The sequence below is a fragment of the Podarcis liolepis genome, assembly GCF_965112155.1.
Source record: "Podarcis liolepis genome assembly, chromosome: 1".
In the NCBI taxonomy this organism is placed as follows: Eukaryota; Metazoa; Chordata; class Lepidosauria; order Squamata; family Lacertidae; genus Podarcis; species Podarcis liolepis.
Window position 1 is genome coordinate 46,077,778 of NC_139554.1, and position 21,330 is coordinate 46,099,107.

At 41.2% G+C, this 21,330-nt stretch overlaps 1 protein-coding gene across 4 annotated transcripts in view; it reads left to right on the top strand.

Annotated features, from left to right (window-relative positions):
• The window catches only part of DPF3 (double PHD fingers 3), a 199,563-nt gene that overhangs the window by 149,606 nt on the left and 28,627 nt on the right, over nucleotides 1-21,330 (top strand). For 2 of the 4 annotated variants that reach the window (XR_014527586.1, XR_014527587.1), the window contains exons 8-10: nucleotides 9,626-9,754; nucleotides 13,147-14,445; nucleotides 18,496-20,728. Coding sequence is in view for 2 of the 4 variants with exons in the window: in XM_083509424.1 (XP_083365550.1) it covers nucleotides 9,626-9,754 (129 nt within the window). In the remaining 2 variants the exon portion in view is untranslated. Of the gene's footprint in view, nucleotides 1-9,625; nucleotides 9,755-13,146; nucleotides 14,446-18,495; nucleotides 20,729-21,330 lie in introns of those variants that run through there. The other 2 variants (XM_083509424.1, XM_083509423.1) reach the window with 1 other exon arrangement.

Below are 21,330 nucleotides of genomic sequence, written 5' to 3' on the forward strand. Positions count from 1 at the left end.
GGTGAGGTTGTACCGACAGTAACATAAAATCTTTGCTAGGATCAAACTAATATTAATGCTACAAATAAATTTGGAAGTAACAAAGTGCATTCCTCTTCATAGCAGGATAAACTACCATAGCTTCTTACCAAGTTAAGGTTAGTAAGCCTCTCTTGAAGCATTGGTTACTGGTTTCTTCCTAGAGGCAGTGTGCTAAACTAGATTAGGTGACTGTTGAATTATATTTAATTGCAGGAATATAAGATGAAGCTGATGGACTGAACCAGGCAGTCAGTCTTGTCTTTCTTTTTTTTTCTTTTAAAGCAGCAATTGATTGATTGATTGGAATATCAAAATATAGTTACCCTGAGCACCTTAAAAGCAAACTACAAATATTCTCAAGGTGCCCTTTCAAATGTGCAATTCAGTTTGTCAAATAGCTAAATGAGATTGTTCAGTTGTTCTTTTTAATAATTATCATTCATTTGCAACCATATCAATTCCCTCAATTCATTGCATGTATCCTTCAAGAGGCTTGCATAGTAGTAGCCCATCCCTTTAAACAGAGACCCCTGTGCCTTATCCAGTACTGGGGGAAAAATACTATTCCCATATTTAGCATACAACTCATTCTCCTATCTCTATATCATAAAATATGTCATTTTCAAAGTTATCAACACTGCTAGGATTTCATACCTCACTGCGTTTCTGCTAGTAGTCATATTTCATCTATTTGAATTCTTGTGGCTATCAACAAATGGCGAACCATTTTACTGTGGTAGGACCTGAACCAATGGATTCAAGTTACAAGAGAGGAAATTCCGACTAAACATCAAGAATAACTTTCCAACAGCAAGAGCAGTTAGAGAGTGGAATAGGGAGGTTGTGGACTCTCCTTCATTGGAAGTTTTTGAGCAGAGGTTGGATATACCTGTCATGTATGATCTAGCTGAGGTTCCTTGTTTCATTTAATGCAGTGAGATTTCGATTTTAATTACCACAAGCTCTAGCGGTAGTAGTTATTTGTGTGCATGTTTATCCTTCTTTTATGTCCATCTTCCACCTTACTGGTCTGTGATTAAAAACATTTCACAAATTGTTCCAGGGATGGGGAAGGAAGATGTTAATGTCAACACAGCTGACATTGGGTTTTCCCCAATGTACAGAACCACCACCCTTAAGCTTGCTCCAGGAAATTAAGTCAAGTTCTTTATCACCTCTGTTACATTCTCAAGCGATGGGGATTGCTGAGCATCAAGGGTGCTACCAGACTCATTAGAAACTGATCATGCTCCTCCTTTTGTGTCTTCCGTCATACTGTGAGCCACAGCACAGTAAACAACACAAACACACTCAAGTCTATACAACTATGTAGCAGGGGCATTTCAGGCTAGCCCTGCACCATAATTCCATGTGGCATTATGCATGCTGTTGGCAGGATGGCTCTGAGGGAAGCTGCTTGTCTTTCACCCTTCCTCACCCTTAGGCTAGGCAGTGGCTTAAAGCCATATTAAGTCCTTTAACATTTGTTAATCGCTCTGAGATTTAGGTGCTTAGAGGGAAGTTTCCCCACCCCCCTTTTCAAATGCTACTCACAGGAGGAAGAGTAGTACCAGAAGTAACACAGAAATCCTCGTAGGCATTTTCTGCTGAGAGGGGAGCCCTGACTGCTCAGTGATAGCAGTACCCCCCCTTGCGTTGCAGGAAGCGGCCGGATCAGGGTGGAGTGGGCTTTGCAAACCACCCCACACTACCCCCTGTCACTGCTGCTGCTGCTGAAAACAAGAGAAATAAGCTTGTGGCATTTTTGGTCCAGTGTAAAGGTGGAGGTTTCACAGGGGGTGGCAGGTAGGTGGAGCTGGTGAGTGAAGCGAGCAACAGTGAGCAATTATTATTATCGTCATCGTCATCATCCCACTCTGGGTGGCTTCCAACACATATAAAAACATAATAAAACATAGTCCAAGATACTTATATATACAAACACACGCAGTCTTTTAACCATCCTAGTTCCAAATGTTTTAGGGCTTTAACAGTGAGATCTAGGACTTTCAGTTGGACTCAAAACTGGTCCGGCAGTTGATAAAGTAGAATAACATACTCCAAAAGGCCAGCTGCTGCATGCTGTCCCATCTGAAGGGTCCATGTCCTCTTCACAAGAAATGAGACAAACCAAATGACAGCTTGTTGCCTTTTACGGGTAGCCTGTCACAGTGCACAGACTTGCAATGGGGGCAGTTAAACACCATAGGGAGCCATATCCCGTAGCCCAGCAGGGTGGCATAGCTCACCTGCCTTATGAAAGCCAAGCGCCTGTCTTTTGCCTACCCTGCTTTCATCCTTTCAGTGATTTGCACTTTTCCAGCAGGAACATGGCCCTTCAGGCCATTCAGGCCGCTTCTATCCCTCTTTATGGTCTCTGTTCCCACAGCCTTTGCCTTGAGCCCAGCTGCCCACAGCACTTAGGTGCCCCATGCCATCCCCTGTCACAAGCCCCTTCCTATTTTCCTTCACCTCTAGCTCCTTATCTCTTCCTTACTTTCCCTTACATGCTGTATCTGCTGGCTCTAAGCACACTCAACTCACGCTCAGCTTTTAACCCTTTCTTAGCTTCTTGAATTGCCTGTGGCCCCCTTTCCTCTACCTTGAGCTTTCCTTCCAGGTCTTGCTCTTCCTCTGGACCCCACTTCTGGCTGGCTCTATCCACTCATGACCCGCATATCCCCATAAGAAGATGCCTGAGGTGGGCCACTTCACCGGGTGTAGTGGTCGGGTTGGCTCTGAGGTTGATTCTGATGGCTTCTGCAGCTCCTTCAAAAGCCTTCTGTTCTTGGCCCAGTTCTGATAAACTTAGCTTTCATGTGAGATGGGAGGACTGAGTCTGCCCTCCCTGTTCACAATGAAAGCATTTCTCACTTGCTCTTTATGCATGAGCATCTCACCGGCAAAGGACCTATATGCAAAAAAAGCCAACTTGTATCGGCTTAAACCAAATTATTTGCACCTACAGATGTTAAATATTTTGTGCAGAGGTCCTATACCTATTGGATATCCATACCTGGATATCTGGCAGGCCTAGAGGTGTTCATGGTGGGTTGCGTCAACAACCACAATCTGCTCTCCCACCTTATGCAGCAGGAAATTTATTAGAACTGGTAAAAGTATTACAGTGGTACCTCAGGTTACATACACTTCAGGTTACATACACTTCAGGTTACATACGCTTCAGGTTACAGACTCCGCTAACCCAGAAATATTACTTCGGGTTCGTGCTCCGGCGGCACAGCGGCAACAGGAGGCCCCATTAGCTAAAGTGGTGCTTCAGGTTAAGAACAGTTTCAGGTTAAGAACAGACCTCCAGAATGAATTACGTTCTTAACCCGAGGTACCACTGTATCTGGGAACAGGATTTTACATAGTGCGCTCTTTCAGTCACTCAGACAATCTCCCGCCCTCCTGCAGCCGAAACCTGGCTTCTCTTTGAATGTCTATTTACAGCCTGAAAACCTCTCTTCTTTCACTTATCAGGATTTAATTTATGTTGCCATCCATCTTTCATGCGAATGCTAATTGTTCATATTGCTAATACGTAGTAGTTAAGTGGTGCCTTTGTACGCAGGGAGGAGGCAGGGAAAGCCAGAATGCCAGAGCCGTCTACTCCCTAAGTTGGGTGCGTGTTGTGAATCAGATCTGACAGGTCCACAAGGTCACAAGGTCTGGACTTCAAGAATCCTCTCTGTATGGCTCTTGGGAAGGGAAGTGGGGGTGTGTGTGTTAATCCATATGACTAATCTGCAGCCTTCTGAAATGGCCGGAAAGGCCAAACGCACGGTAAATGGCAGGCCGTGATTATTTCCTTAGCTACATGGGAAAGAAATGCAAGAAGCCGAGTTTAATGAATGCAAAACAAACCCAGAATAGGTTGTGACATGTGGGGTGGTGGAAGATAGATCATTGCCACAGTACAGGGTTCTTGCTTATTTCCTTCCTCCTAGTTCATCCATGTCTTCTGTTCAAGTATCTCTTCACAGCAGTATCTGTGGTAATAATAGGCTGGTGCGGAATCTGCCAAAATCAGATATAGATTTGCTGCCTGACGTCAGCTGCTGGAAGAAAAACATTCCTTCCTCTTTCTATCCCCCATTCTGGCCACTGTGGATGTCTAAAAAGTATATTTCCCAAGGACTCTGGAGAAAATGTTTGTCAGGGCATCCTAATTTGAACTGACTGGCTTCAAAAAGGTCTGCTTCATAAAATAACAGAGTCCAAAATGGGATGTTAAGTTTGCCCCATCTATACCATCCGTCAGGTTCTTTGGATGCTAAAACCAGGGATTAGGCCTGGTTTCGGCACGGAAACTGCCTTCATCACCCTGTATGATTACCTCTGTTGGGAGAGAGACAGGGGAAATGTGTCCCTGTTAATTCTTCTCAACCTCTCAGCAGTTTTCGAAACAATTGACCATGGTATCCTTCTGGAGGGATGAGTGGCAGCACTTTGTGGTGGTTCTGGTCCTACTTGAATGGTTGTTTCCAGAGGCTGATGCTTGGGGAGTACTCTTTGGTCCCATGGAGCTTTCAATGTGGGGTTCCTCAGGGTTCAGTTTATCTCCTATGCTGCTTAACATCTACATGAAACTGCTGAGTGGGGTTATCCAGAGTTTTGGAGTATGTTGTCAGCAATATGCTGATGTCACCCAGCTCTCCTTCTCCTTCATGTCTTCAGGTGTGGAGGTGGAGGTGCTGGACTGTTGTCTTGCCTTGGTAATGGACTGGATGAGAGTCAACAAAGTGAAGCTCAATCCAGATAAGACTGAGATAAGCACTAGTGGGTGTTTCTCTAGACCAGATGGGTGGGAGGTTGCCTGCTCTTGATTGTGCTACATTCCCTCTGAAGGAGCAGGCATGTAGCTTGAGGGTACTTTTGGATCCTTTGCTGTTGCTTGAGGCTCAAGTGGCCTCAGTGGTACAGAATGCCTTTCATCAGATTCAGCTGCTGGCCCATCTGTGCCTCTGTCTGGACAGGAATAGCCCAACTTCTGTCACCTATCCTCTGGTAACCTAGGTTAGATTACTGCAACATGTTATATGTAGGGCTGCCTCTGAAGACTGTTCAGAAACTTCAGCTGGTGCAGAATTCATTGGCCAGGTTGCTCACTGGGGCAATATGGTCTGAGCATATTGCACTGATCCTGGCCTGACTGAACTGACTGCCAATTATTTTCTGGGCCCGATTAAAAGTCCTGTTTTTTACTTATAAAGCTTTAAACAGCTCAGGACCACAATACCTCAAGGACTGCCTCTCCCCATATGAGCCCACCCAGACCATGCAATTATCTGAAGCCCTTCTTCTTATGCCTCCTCCACAAGAGGTCCAGAGGGCAGCAACACAAGACCAGTCTTTAAATCGGCCTTTCCACTTCAAGAAATGGAGACAGCATGCTATTTTGGGCATGTATAATATTTTTCATAAAAGTTTTTGCAAGGGTCTACAAAATAGTGAGAGTGTGACTATTCATACTGCATAGTCATAGATAGCTCCAACAATGCTAACTGCTCCTGATTTTTTTGCCCTACTTTCTACTACTGTACTCTGGTTTTAAATATATTTATCCATTGTCATATTAGCAGCATTCTGTGCTTAATGCTACTGCTATCCCAACTGTTCATGGTAATATGCAGCATCTGAATCCACACTCTGTGCTGAAGAGTATGGCTAGCATATAGGACTCTCCTGCTAATAGAAGCTAGACACGTTTCCGCATTGTGGAACTCAAGACCATGAAGTCCAAATAAGGCCTGGGAATGCCTCATTTTACCCCACATACTTGGCATGGAATTTTTAATCGCTCCATGTACAGGGAAAAGGGCAGCTGTAGCTGTTATTCTTTTTTTGTTTCTCAGTCCTATCATCCATTGTGCTCATTCACCCACTGGGACAAGCAGGTCTTCAAGTCTGCCATGCAAAAGTTAGTGCAGATGAGTAAAATGGGGGGGGGGCACACACAGCTGAGATCAGCCATGTATTTTCTGGTGATGCATCAGAAACCTTCTGTTCTTATCTGTAGTGTCGGAGGAGGGATGACAACCCTACTGGAAGCCATCTTGTAAATTACCTTGCATTGTGGTTAATTTGGACCGGGACAGATTAAAATAAAATAAAATTGGAACCTCTCCCCTGATCAGCTGAAGTCAGTTTTAGATCTGAAGCATAATTTGATACCTAGTCTCCAGAAATGGAAAACAAAATGATGCCTTTATCCCACTGAATCCCAAGCTACCCCCAATTTCCCATGCAAAATCTCCTTTGAAACTTCTTAACTTTTATTTTCATCTAAGCAGGAGGCTATGGATGAATAAATAAATCAAGACAGCTTCTCAGTGGGAGAGAAACTATTTGTTCCTCACACCAAGCACCAGCTATTTGGAATGCTGCAGGAGGGACCTCTCTCTCTCTCTCTCTCTCTCTCTCTCCCCCCCCTGGTATTTTCTCCTTGGTCAATGGCAGGAAGTATATTTGAATGCAAAGAGTGTTATCCCTTGCCTTCCTTGAGGAGGATGACAGCAGTGTCTTTTCACTGAACACAGTATCACGTTATTGTTATGATTATTTACATTTTTATCCCACCTTCAGTCCATTTACCCCTCCTTCTACTGGATGTTAGGGAAAGAGGAATACATATGTTGTTCTGAGGCAAAATATTCCTGAAGGTGACCTGCTCTATGTGTAGACCAGGTCTTCTAGACGGATCCCGTAAACTGCACACTTTCCCTTCTACATTTGCTGGAAGGACAACGGTGACCTTTGCACCAAGAGAAGCTTCCCTTGTGAACAGAGGTGATTGCAAATCAGCTGGAGTGGAGGGGATAATCAGAGCAATTTCCAAGCCATTTGTGAAATCAGGCCACTACAAAGACTTACATCTTAAGCCAATGTTCTTAAAAACAGCAGCAGAGAAATGCAATGTTGGAAGCATCAGGGGGTGGGGTGGGGGGAAAGGCTCCTTTTGAATGAATACGAAATGTCTTAAGCTTTGTGTAAGCTGCATCTGGATTGTCCTTCAGCACTCTGACCGATTTATACTGCCTTCTATGTCTTGTTTCAGTCCACACCTTTATTGTGTGCAAAGAATAAAAATAAATAAATAAATGAAATGGTCTGTGCAATGAACCATTCCCTTTGAAACCCACCTGCAATGACTTTCTCCATTTCTCATTAAATGTTGGGAATAAGCCAGCCGGAGGTGGACATTTCTCCAGCAGGGATTCAATCTCTCATTCTGTTAGCGCAAGGCGCTTCCAAGAAGCTTGTCTCCTCTCTGCCGTTCCTGCTGCTCTTCCTTTCCCATTTATTAGCTGATGCAAATCTGTGGCTTCTTCTTTTTTTTAATTTCTCATTTCTTGAATCCCACCTATTCCTTGCAAACTTGCTTTTGAATGGGAAAACAAGAGGCCACAAATCAGCTCTTTACACTTGAGAGATAGGGTAATAACAGGTGGCAAGACTAGAGGCAGCAGGAGCCTGGGATTCTGGTTGTCATGGAAACATGTCAGACCTGCAGAGAGATGAGCTCTGTCAGCAGTAGGGGGGTAGGGAAGGAACAGGAGAGCAGATCAGTGCCACTTACCCTATAGGTTCAGACTGTATGTCAGCCACCCCTCCGAGGGATGAAGGCTTGGAAATATGTGGAAACAGGGAAGCCAAATTCTGAACACAAGATTTGAACTGCAGAGAAGAGGGCTCAAGGGCGCAGGACACAGAAGCTCTCAGCCTAGGCCTCAAACAAAGAGCTTTTGTTTTCTCATAACTAAATGCAGGGGCTTCTTTCTCCCCACTCTGCTTTTTTGACCTGAGGTGCCAGCGCAAAGGACTGTAGTGGCCTATAAGACGCAGAATAAGCAGATAACAAAAGTCTCATGCAGCCCATTGTATTATATTGTTATCCTTAATTGTTTTAAATAGCACTTTTATTTAACGTGAGTCAAGTGCTTGGCAATCTTTATTGTTATTTGCAAGCCTTACAGCACCGTCTCTTCCTGGCGCTGATGGTAGATTTCCTGATTTGGGATGTGAATTGTCTTCTAGAGTGGTGTCATAAAGCTTAATTTAGAGTAAGAAAATAACTCCAGTTTAAATCAGTGCTGGCCTCCTCCCTGTGCACCCCCCCTTTGGTGGAGTTACAATATTTGCATCAAGGGGTTCAGCCATTAACGCAGTCTCTGATGAACCTCTGCCACCAGGCAAAGACATTTTTATTTAGACAGGCCAGGCTGACTTGCCTGTTGTAATTGGTTTTAACATGTCACCTTTAATCATTTTAAATGATAATTTATCTGCCTTGCTTTCATTTTGGGCTGTATATTTAATTACTATTTTATGTTTTACTAGTAGTATTTATATTATTGTTGTTTGCCATGTTGGGAGCACCTTTGGGGTGGAAAGGCGGGGTGTAAATCTTAAGACGTGAACAAATAAAACTGGTGATAACACTAGAAAATATGTGGGGGTTGGGAAGAAGGTTCTGAAAGACAATCTCCATATTATTTTTTTTAAAAAAATATTGATGTATACTTCTGAGCACAAGTTAAATTAAAACAGCACAAAATTATAACCGCACAAGACCTCACTGGAATATCCTAACTGGGACACTGGGCCATAAGGTTTTGGACTTTAGCCCTGAGGTCCAGCCTTAGTCACCATTGGCAACATTTCCAGCATTAATTAAGTTCCAAGTACAAATAACCCTTCCCATCTGAAAAATTATCCAGCAGGCACATGGGGCTGCAGTGGGGCTGGGAGAGATTGCCCTTCTCTTCCTTTACTTGTGAATGTGGTCTTATGAAAATTCCTTAAGTATGCTTAAAATGGCAGTTTAAGAGTTAGTAAAAGGAGATTAAACATCCAGGATTGTAAAGCTAGTTGTCTACAAGGGTCTCAGGAGCACTTAGAAATGTGAAGTGTTCTCAAAATTATTGAAGTATTGCTTAGCACACTTGGATGCCCCTAAAACTTGTTTAGCGGTGATTTGGAATGCCATTGGCTTTTGCTCTCTGACTTAAAAGAAAATGGGTTGGATCCAAATGGTCAGTTGAACTTAGGTTGCGTTGACATATATTGGACAAGTTAGTCATAACCCAAGTCTCTTTGAGAACTAAGTTCAATTAATTTAAGATGCTTCCAGACTCAGGACTCAGAGGTCACGGGTTAATTTGCAAGGGTTGTTGAGATACTGCAAATGGGATGTTGGCAACAGTTGGGAATTGTGTTTACTTATTGGATTCCCCCCCCCCCCGAAAAGGTAAATCCAGATTACCAGGGGTCTGGGGGACACGGGATGGCATTTTGATGTCAATGATCTTGTGCGATCACTGCAAAAAACCGAAAAGCAACCTTATGTGCATGAGGCACACTAATCTTACAATAAATACTCACCAGGAATTGCTTGTAGTCTGATCCAGTCAATTAAATTTTCAGCGTAGAGCACAGGAGTCATGGGGCACCCAGATACATGCACTGGGCAGTTTGAACTAACTTTATTCCAGTTATTCTCTTTGTCAAATGTATTGTTCAAACCCGTGTAGAGAAAAGAGTGAAAGTTGCGTACTGCATGTCTCCTGGTTTAAGCAAGAATGTTTCTTACCTGCAGCCCAGAAAGGACCAGATGGGGCCATCATTTCCAATAACTACTGTGATTTCTGCCTTGGAGGATCTAACATGAATAAAAAAAGTGGACGACCAGAGGAACTTGTCTCATGTTCAGACTGTGGGCGATCTGGTAGGTGATTCCTTATTGTAACTTCCTGTGAGTGACTGACATATGTAAATTCCTTTTTCTCATACTTAGGAATTGTGGATTTATTGTTATATTTTCTTGTACAACTGGAGTTGGTTAGACATGTAGTTTTGGGTGGGCATTTTAAAAACCGTATATACAGATGAGATTTGTTCCCATTCAACTTGGATAATTATTTCCACTGCGCTCTCCTCTGTCTCTGTTTCTTTCACTGTCTCTTACACGCACAAGCATACACACAATATTGCATAAGACTGAGGATGTTTGTCAAACATTGTTCTTTGCAGTGTAATACTACTGAAGAGGTGTGTTTTTTTAAAAAAAAAAATCTGCTTTTAATCTATGTGCGTCTGTTTTAATATAAATTGTGATCCTTTTATCATTATCATCTTGAGATTTGTCCAGCTCAGTTGTTGAGTTTGGGGATTGGTTTGGACATTTTCATTCTACTTGGGGGGTTGTTTTTAACAAGGAAAAAATGAGTTTTTACCAATGTTTATTCCATTTTAAACTTGTTTCTATTTTTTTTTTTTAGGGATTTGGGGGAATATAAACCCATGGGTTAAAATCATAAGGTTCAATCCAGTTAGTTCTTATGCACATGATTATGGTGCATGCAGCCCTTTTCTGCGCAGGTTTTCACACATGTAGGGTTGCTGACTGATGGTGTGTGTTGGTGAAAGGAAACTCCCATGCACATAAGAGAGGTTGGGAGGATGTGGTGGGCATCTGTATAGTGTCTACAGTAACAAAAATCCTTGGAATTTGAAATCTGTTGCATTGATTCTGCTCCTGACATTAATTACATGGTAGGATAATCTACTTTTTGTTGTCCAAATAACGCAGAAACTTCTTCTAAAAACCAGTAGTCAACTTTTTATCAAAACCGGTGGGTCACAAAAACTGTCCCTACGTCTTCCAAACTCTGCTGGTGACAGCAGAATGCTATTTTTGTGCTTTACAGAGCGTAAACAAAGCACAACAGATTTATGCTGCAATCCTGTACCCACTTTCCTGGGCCCTAGTGGAGAGCAAGGGGGAAAAGTAATTTTTAGCCCCCACCTGACCTGTCCCATATTTTGCCCAACCTATCCTTTATTTTACCTGAACAAAGGTGGCAACCCTAGGCCCATTCTGCATACATTTAAATGTTATATTGAATTACAAATACACACATACCGGTACATCTGCTAGCTGAGGATAAGACTCCATGCTTATAGTCAAGGAGGTCATTTATAGCACCAGCCCTATCATTAGGTTGAGTAAAGTGGCTGCCATAGGTAGCTGATTTTGAGTGTCATGAAATGGCAGAAAATTCTTGGTTATTTTCAGTGGTTTCTCCCCTGGAAAAACAGTATCAGTACTCCAAAGCTTCACCCTCCCCAAGGGCAACATGAAGCTGAGCCTCCATAGTACAACTGAACCAGTGCCTACTGCCAGAAAAAAAGCATTGGTTGTTTTATTTGACATTGTTGTACTTTCCTGGGACAGGTAGATGCAGCTGCAGGTTTTTCTGCCTTAGGTGCCAAAATAACTTGACTGGCCTGAGGTAATGTGTACCTTGACTTGCAGTGTAGGGGGCAGTTGCTTCTCTGCCTCAGGCATCAAAATAATTTGGGCCAGCCTTGTAAAACATTAAAGCTTATGCCACAATAAATCTGTTAGCGTTTCAGATGTGTTCCTAGGTCCTGCTAGGAATATGCTTACCATTGGGGTGAGTCAGCTAAAGTTGGATCCAAGTCTTCTGGGCTGTTTTTTGTTTTTGTAGCCCCTAGCTATACAGTAGTGCCTCGGTTTACGAACTTCATCTGTTCCGGAAGTCCATTCTTAAACTGAGGCACGCTTTCCTTAATGAGGCCTTCCGCCACCGGTGCCCTTCCACCGTTCGGATTCCATTCTTAGACCAAGGTCCCGCAAACCGGGACACTACTTCCGGTTTTGAGGAGTTTGTAAATCGAATAGTTCGTAAACAGGGCTGTTCTTAAACCGAGGTAACACTGTATTTCCAGCATCCCTAATTTTACATTATAATTTAGATATAAAGCTTTTTCATATTCATTTATTTTTCATATTTGCAAACCACCTGCTGAATGTGGCACTTAGACCTTCTAACTATAGAGTCCAGTATATTAGTATAAGCTATCATTGGGGGAAGGGGAGATGGATACTCCCGTAAATGGAATCCTTTTGCAAAGCAACTATTATTCAGTTTGAATTGTTTACCAGAGTCAGTTATCTGTTACACAGATGTCTGAGTCTGTATACAGCATGCTGGGTACAAGCACATACAGTCTGGGTGGCGCATCTTTCTTAATTCTAACAAAAACCTTACTCATTTACCCATTGAAGAAACTTCCTTTATATGACAAAAGGAGACAGGTTAACTTCTTTGCCTGTATAGACACAGTAAAATCATTAAGTGTTACTATTTTACATGTATTTTCATCTTTGGGAATATGATTTGTACATCAGAACATTTTCTGATATTTGTAGATCAGAATAGTTTCTCAATATCTACTTCCTTCATCTATTTGAAGTCATGCTAATTGGAATTACTGAACAAGAAACAATGGGGGTATTGTTGTTTCACTCTCCGAAGATGGATCCAGGAATAGAGTGTATTCTGAAAATTGTGTCAAAGTTACATATTATATTAGAAACCTTTCTTTCTTTGGATGAAATGCTTTATCTGCCTTTTTATATATGTACATATATACAAAGAGAAACTTTACTAAGTTGGCAATATGTATTTACTTATTTACTAGTTCTGAAAAAGTTTTCCACTTTGTTTTACAAAAGAACTATACCACTTAGGAGAACAGGTGCAGAAAGATCAGGATGAGGGTGCTTTGGGGTTGTTTGTTTTCTTAAAGTTACGGAAAACTTTTGAAATGGATTATTACTCTCAAATAATACATTTAGGGCAGTTGATGCCAAAATGAAGGCCAGTCATGTTACTCCATGCTCTTAATGAATTCCCACTATTACACACAGTATGAGTTATTTTAAAGCTGCTCAAAATAATCACAAAAAAATGTTTTCTGTATGTTTTAAAGAGAGGAAAACAATATTAACCCTTTTGCTGCCTTAGTTTATGGGCAACTGTGATGGTTGTTTTGCTTTTTACTCTTTCAAATGCAATTCAGTTTATACTTTCCTTATTGCTCCTGCTGCTGTTCTACTGCTCTGTTATCAACCTGAACCCCACTTTAGATATATACAGACAGACACACACACACACACATATATATTTGTATGGCTGGGAGATCTCCTTAGTTTGAACTGTTGAATAATGATAATAAGCGATAATGATGAAATTAATGATGATGCCTGTTGCTTAACCCATGTGCTGATATATTCATCATACATGTCAGCTCATTTGGGAAGAGAAAGCAGGAAGGAAGAGGCAGCGGCGGCGGCAGCAGCAGCAGCACACACTACGGAGGACTTGTTCGGTTCCACATCCGAAAGCGACACCTCAACTTTTCACGGCTTTGAAGAGGATGATTCAGAAGAGCCTCTCTCAAACCAGAGCAGCAGCTCCCCATCCACAAAGAAAAAGGGCAGCTGCTAAACTAACTAATCACACACAAACTCTATGAGCTACTTCCTGCCCTTTTTGATACGTTTATTGTGGCTGTTGCATTCCCCCCCCCCGGCCCCCAGTTAGACCCATTTTCACTTTTGGATGTGTACACTGAAAGCACAACAGTACAATTTTTTTTTTAGAAAACTTACCTTCTCTTTTTATTAAAAAAAAGAGTTTTGGTTATTTTATATTCATGATCATTCATGGCCCCTTCCTTTCTTTGCAACCACTGAAATGTAGACGTCTTTAACAAATAAGTAGTAGAAAGCTAATTTTCTGGACTTTTAATATATATCAGCCAGATACAAAAACTAAAAGTACAGAAGGGTTGGACACCAGGAACCCGCCTCATAGAGTGTTTATATATTTATTTATATATTCTATATATTATTAGAAAAAAGAGACCTTTTGAGATTAAAAGAGAGAGAAAAAAAGCAATGAAGTCTACTTGATAATCTAACTATACAGAAAGAGAAACCGCTGTGGTATGGATAGTTCCAGATGGAAAGGAAACTCAATCCCTTGCCAGTGTGACTTTTGCACTGTGAAAAGTTTGCATTTACTGTAGCACACTGGATTTTGTGACTTCCCCCTTCATATTCCTGCTGTCCTCACCTTTAACTGTTTGAAAAATAAAAAGGCAAGGAAGATCAACAAAGAACATAAAACTGAGGAATTTCTTGCCTCCTTATTTTGGACACATTTGTCGTCTGTAAAGAATGCTTCATCTCTCCCCACCTTGGCATCTTTTTCTAGCCACTGCTTTGTGTTTTACGTTTTGCTCCTTTACCTTCTACGTTGTGGAAAGACATTTCCAAGCACAGGGATGGAATACAACCATCAAGTCACAGACTCTGCAAAAATGAAACAAAGGATGTGAACCTTGAAAGAAATGAAAAGGAAAAAAATACCTCACGTTTCTTTTACTTTTTGAAAAACAAAAAAACAAAAACCCATTTAGTCTTATTTTTGATAGCTCCTGTTGAAATAAACCAAAGCAATACTCACTAATCTTCAAAGGGCAGTAGAGAAGACAGAATCTCTCTCATTCCAGCACCATGGAGCTGAGCAGCAGGATTAAAAGGTATGTTCCAAAATGAAGTATGTTTCATTGTTTGTGAAATGGCTGCACTTTAAGTTTGTCCCAAACTATTCTGCATTCTTGTTTAAAGAGCACAATGCAGACATACTGGCTAAGTTTGGATGATCATATCAATTTGAAATTGCTTTAATATCCTGGCTTGTTCTGGTTGGTAACCATAGTTTCCTGGTTCAGGTGACACAATAAACTATGATTTATTAGAAGCTTCTTTTCATTGCTCATGCTACAAAGGGAAGAGCAAAGGGGCTGCATGTGTAGGCAAGAGTAGTTTATATATTGGCTCGTAAAGGTGGGATATGATCATCATAACTGGGCCAGCACTCAAGTATGGTTAGCTTAACATTGGTTAAGATCCCCAAAGTTCAGCATGGATAAGCACTATGTTTGCATAGGGACAATAGCATTGTGTTTTGTGATGCTTTTAGGTATTTATAGACATTGTGCTGGGACATCTTTAGCTCTGACCTAGACAATTGTAGAGTTCCCGAGAGAAATTCCTTTAAAAGCCTGACCTTAAGATAGATGTAAGTTTGAAAAAGTGTCATGGTTTATATATGTATGTGGGGTGTATGTGTGTGTGTGTGTGTGATCCATATTTTATTTTAATGATTGTTTCCTGTTATTATTCTACGAGGCCATGTTACTGCTTGCTGTCCCCTTATCAGTGATACTTTGACTTAACATAGGATGTTCTTCTCTAGGGAGGGTTGGGCAATATTCCTATATGCCAGTAAGTATACACCAGCCTTCACCAACCTAGTGACTTCCTATGATATATTGCAACTCCCAACAGCCCCAGTCACCATTGCTGATGGGAATTTTAGTGTAAGACATCTAGAGGGGTCATATTACGGAAGGTAATAACAAACTAAATGGGCCAAGGGTCGGACTCCGTGCTTCTACAGGCTTTAATTGATAATAGGATTATGATCAGGCCATATCTTTGTGTGTTACTCCCATATATACCAAGTTCCCAGCAACAGCTACTGTATTGGTGCTTGAATGTTTGCAGAACATTCTAGAGTGATAAAGCAAGAACTAAGAAAAGGCGACAGCATTTAGAAGGGACTTCTGAAAGGCAAAGTTTTTGTGGGATGTGGAGGTGAAGAACTTGTAGCCTAGTACAGAGCAGTCCTAGGGAGTGTTAGTTTGAACTTGGGTTGTGGAAGCACCACCCTTCATTTAATTAGTACAGAAAAGAAACTCTGCTCTGTTTCCCACGATACAAAATCTCATTATTGCAAGAAACAGGGGTGCAACTTGCACCATCTGTTCCAGCCTCCTGACTTGATATTGTCTTTGCAGAAGGCGATTCTTTTAAAATGAGATTCAGAAACCATACTAATAAGTACACAAGTAAGTGTACTTGGAAGCCCTCAAGAACTGGTGAAGTGACTCCCCCAGGTGACCTCAGTTTTTATGGCCCTGTGGCCGATCAGTCCAGGCACGAGCTTCAAAGACACTCTGCCCAAACCGTCCAATTTGATAGATAGCCTGTGTATCTATGTGCATACCATCCCCTCCCAATGCCTCACTTTCTCAAAACAATGTCCAGCATCAAAGGAGGCACCCAGCATTATCCTCCACAACTGATTAAGGCAGCTGTGTGTGGGGCTTCACCTCCTCCCAACGTTCTCAGGACATTAAAGACTGTTCTCACACCATCAAAAACTTAACAAGAGCGAGGGAGGGAGAAGGAACAGATGCAGGAAGGGTAACCATGTCAGGTCACTAACTCCTCAATACAGTTTGTCTTCCGGACGCATTTCTCATACAGATATCTCCCAAGGCCAATGCTGTAGCAATTATTCCTCCTCATTTTCTTTCTTTTTTGGCACTATCAGCTGTCTTCTCACAAATCATTGAGTTACGGAGAGCAGTACCTCCTGATACACCATGGAAGTTAATGGCAGATGGGTGGTAATCTGATCCTCTCCTAATATTTGCCAACTTGATAAAAGATAGTGCCTAAAAGCACCCCATTTTAACTACTGTGACTGTAGCAAAAATAATTTTATAACTATATATAATGAGATGGTCCATAGTTTCTGTGTTGGACACATATGTGGTGAGGGCAGTCTATGTGGTTTCACCCTTACTTGCTTTCCCTTTCCCTCATCTATTACTCATTGTTAGAAGTTTTTCAAATTTGCTGTTTTTCAGCCTGTGGCTGTAGTTCCATAGATACAGAAAATCATTCCTGCTAATGCCTGGAGCGGATCAGATAGTTGATAAGCATAGCCTGTAGAAGGGACACCATCTGTGCAAAATGCCTTCTGTGCCTGCTGTCATATTTGAATCCAGCAAATTCTTTTCATCATCATCATGAGAGGCAGGGACAAAACAAAATTTGCAATCTGAAAGTTGGAATAGGCCTAGGTATGGTTCTTTGGGAATTTTGCTCATTATAGTAATATCTGCCCTCTGGATGTTCTGCTCCTTGGTGAATGAAAGGTTACAGCAAATGTGCAAATGGAGAACCCAGAATGGGAAAGAAAAACACCAGACAGTTTGGGTAGGGTCAGTTCCTTTACTGACAGGATAACGCAGCCCCTTAGCTTAGCAGTTATATTCAACTGTAGCATAAAGTAATCCTACCTCAGTCTGTCCCAAGAGACAGGTCACAGCAAAAGTATTTCCAGCAATTTGCCCTCCTTTCAGCATTCTTACACAGATTAGGTTCTAGCCAAGCAGCAGGGACTGAGGCAAACTTGCTATAAACACAAGGACATTTGTACTTTAGATTGTGCTGAGCCACTCTCTGACTCACAAGTTTGCCGACTCACACTTAAGCAGCTGCAGATGTAGGACAAGCACACCCAAATCAACACTTTCTAGTCCTTTTCCTCTGTATGCATAAACCCACATACACTAGTAGTATTCCCATAAGTGTGGTGTCTGTTATTTGCTGTAGAACCCCAAGTATCTCAGCTGTTAATAAACCTTTAAAATCTCCATGGTTGTGCAGATACGGTTGAAAACATAGACTGGGCCACAATCCAGCCCATGCTTAAGCCCATTGAAATAATTTGGTTGAAGTACACTAATTAAGTAATGGATTGTAGGTACAAATGGAACCACAATCCAATGGACTGCATAAATATATTTCCTTACCAATATACTCCCAGTCAGATTCCCACATTCATAAACTCCCATTGTTGATATTTCCAATATATTTCTCTCCTATTACCACACCTTTTTTTCTCACTTTTTGAAAAAAAGAGAAAGGAAATATTGAGTCAATAATAAAGGATGCAAATTAGGTTCATTCAAAATAATCAGTTTTGTATATGAGCATAGAATTTGAGTTAACTTGGTGAAATGTTTGAATTTGGCTGGTGCACAGTATGAAAATCCTTTCTTACTCCTCTTGGTTTCAGAATTCAATATTGTCCTTCAGCAAATGTTTCAGTTATGAGGTGTGGGTGTGCATGTGTGCATGTATACAGAATGGTGATGGTGGTGTCATGTACTTTTATGAGAAGTAGTCATTGTGGCTATTTTTAGCAGCTCATAGGCCGAGGTGTTGGTGTCAACGTAATCCTGTAGCAGGCGATTTAGGCCAAGGATAAACTGCAAGTTTTTAATTTGATTCCAACATTAAACCAACATAGCTATGATTGCCATTTATGGTTTGCAGTCCTTAGGTTTGTTGTCACAGAGTTGTCCTGAACTACAGCATTGCCGTTCTTTGTTGCAGCGAAGTGTATAGTGCTGGCTTTCATCTTTGCTCCTAGAGGCAATAAAGCACAGGGCTCCTGCACTTTTTTAAAAAAAAATAGTTGGAAAGTCATCAGGAGGAGTTTTCACCTCAGCAGCCCTGTGGCACATCCATATATACTTGCTGAAATTCACTCTTCTGTGCAACAGGCATATGAGCACTTCCATTCTTGTTTGTGGACTCTGTTCAATCGGAATACACTGAATGTGCAAAGAGGGGGTGTTGGAGCAGCAGACCCCGCCCTGTGTGTTCTGCCTGTTGTATGAGGGTTGCTTTTTTAGTTTTCCCTTTCATTGCCTCTCCTTCTGCAGATAACGGTCCTGCGCTCACTTAGATTCTGAATCCATCATCCTTCAAGAAAACTGTTGGAAGAAGCCAACCAAGAATAGCCAGGATGTTCTGATCTTCCTCTCATTGCCTGATCCTTTCATGCCTGTGTCTCATCCCACACAGGAGCCTGGACTGTGGAACGCCTGCTGGCACTTGCTCAGAGAAGTCTTGGGGATTCCCTAAGCTTGTGCAATACAAAGAGACCCTTTCCATTTTATTTTATTTTTTAAAAAATCCCTTTCTTTTAAGTGTTGTATGAGTTTGTGTGTGCGTATATATATATATATAAAAGCCCAGGTCAAACTGGAACTGATTTACAGTAGAAGTGACTGAAAACAACAAACAAATGAGAGAGAAAAAACCTTGACAAAAAATAGAACAAGTTATTTTATTTATTTGAATATTTAAGAGAGAAAAGTAGTGCTGATGTTGCACAGTATTTTTGTTTAAAAAGCATTTTACTTCAAAATTTAAAAGCAATTCTTGTGAAGAGGGGATTTTTCCCTAGAGCGCTTAAATGTAAGATAAAGACTATTTGCTTTCAGGTTAATTTTTTTTTTTTAAGTTATGAAAATAAAGATAAACTCTGCTTTCTCTTACTTTAAAGATGCCATTCATACACACGCTGGGTGTTTTTTTTTTCTTTCCCCAAACTGGATGTGGTAAGTTTAAAGTTGTTCTGGCTTATTTTCCTGAATGTCTGCTAATGTTTCCTGCTTGGTTGTATAGTATTAGAGCAAAAGTCAAAACTTTCAACAAAATATTTTGAAAATGAAATGCTGGATCTTGGACAGTTGTTGTAAGAAGGACTATAAGCGCAGTCTCCCCAGCACTATCATCTTACAGGAACTTTGGGTGTTACCAGTTCTCAGCAATAATGCCACTTAAACTAGGTGCTTATAAAATAGATTTTGTTGTCTGAAAAGAAATTGTTTTCCTGCGTTGATTAGTCCACTCAAGAGCTATCAGCAGCTAACAGCTGCTTGCTATAGTCCACAAATAATGTAAGTCACACAAAAAGAAGCAACCGGAACAATACATCTGGAGAGAAACCTTTTTCTCTACAGCTGTTCTAAGAGGCATTTGAAATAATATTTGGGAAGAGGTAGAATATTAAAAACCATCTTTCCAGGAATCGCAGAGTTTATACAGTTGGATCTAATCACAGGTCATAGTTCTCTCTATAGTAATTTGTTAGGACCAACATGTGACATGCTGATAGCTGGTGCTTATGTGACAGCTTCTAAAGAGTGATCCCTACCTATTCTGGGAAGGACGTATGAAAATGACCCCAGGTTCCAATTGATCCAGAACAGTTTCTGGGGAAATCCAATTGGAGAAGCCATTCTGATATAACTTTTCAGTGGATATTTGCTTACCAGATGATGTCAAAAAGTTGATTGTGTGAGCCTTCGAATTGTACTGTGCAATGTACTTCTATGCACCTTTACTTGGAAGTAACACTCGCTGAGTTAAAATGTGGCTTACTCCTTAGTAAATGTGCACAGGAGTGCTTAGTCTGCTATACGATTTGGTTTTGAATAAAGGTAATGACACCATCCCCATACAATTTAAACCTGAAGCCTTCTCCTGAAATTCTTAGAGCGATCCTGCTCTAAGAGGACTGAGCAAACCCAGCCATCATGCATTCTCATTGAGCTGGCTCAGGAGTCCAGGGGAGTGAAACCACTTTGAAATATACAACTGTACAGCAGTGGTGCTATGAATTTTGCATGCTCAGTTGTTCTTTCAGGGATGCTGGTTATGGGGGCAATGCAGAATCCAGTCCGGAAAAGCATCAGACATGTTCAACTCAGTAGGTCAAATCTGCTTCCTAGTAAGGAGCTGGAGCTCCAGAACATTGCACATTAAAATCAATGGCAGAACTCTTATTGGGGTCAGTGACAGAAGACCCATTTAGACAGTCACTTCAGTGATTTCACTTGGAAATCTGCAGACTACCTTATGCTGCCATTAAAAACAAATGTTCCCATTAGATGCAAAATGCACAAACTGTACTAACGTGTTTTGTGTTCACTTAAAATCAACTTCCAAGGCGCCTCCTGTATACTTCTCTGTAAATATTTATTTACCCAACCTTTTTTAAAAGGAAAAAATATTGTGAAACTGCAATTGCTGTACATAGTTTTTAAAGGTCCTCATTGTTTACAATGCTGTCCTCCATACTGAAAATAAAACTTCCTTCTCTACTTATTTTTGTTTGCTTCCCCATGTGGTAAAATATTATTTCAGTTTTCAAAAAACAAACAAACAAACAAAAACCGAAATACAAATGTTTTACATACTTTTTTTTTGTTTTGTTCTCCATTGGTATTTTGATTTTGTCCATAGTCATAGTCAGCGGCTGCTGTGAAGGTAGAGAAGAGAACATGATGTGCAAGGCTACCTGATGTTGTGTCTGACTTTTGTCCGTGTAGCTCACTCCTGCTATCTACTGTGGCAGTTTGTTTGACTCCAAGGTTTCAGGCCAAGGTCTTTCTTAATGGGAGATGCAAGGAACTGAATATGGGGTCAGCTACCACTGAGATGCAAGGCAAAACTACATGTTCCATTCGGCATGTAAAGAAATGGCATGGTTAAACTGACCAGTTTTATTTTGAAGAAATAAACCTTCAAATGGCCATTGAAAATCCATTCTGGGAGCTCCCAGGCCCAGATTTGGGCCCCTCACTGGATTCCCGCTGAACCCCCAACTACTGTTAACTCAAAGATTCTGTCAATCACACCTTCAGGGGCAGCTGGGGAGATTCTCAGTGGGAAACTGGCTTGAAAGTCCCTAAAGGCCGCTTTTCCTT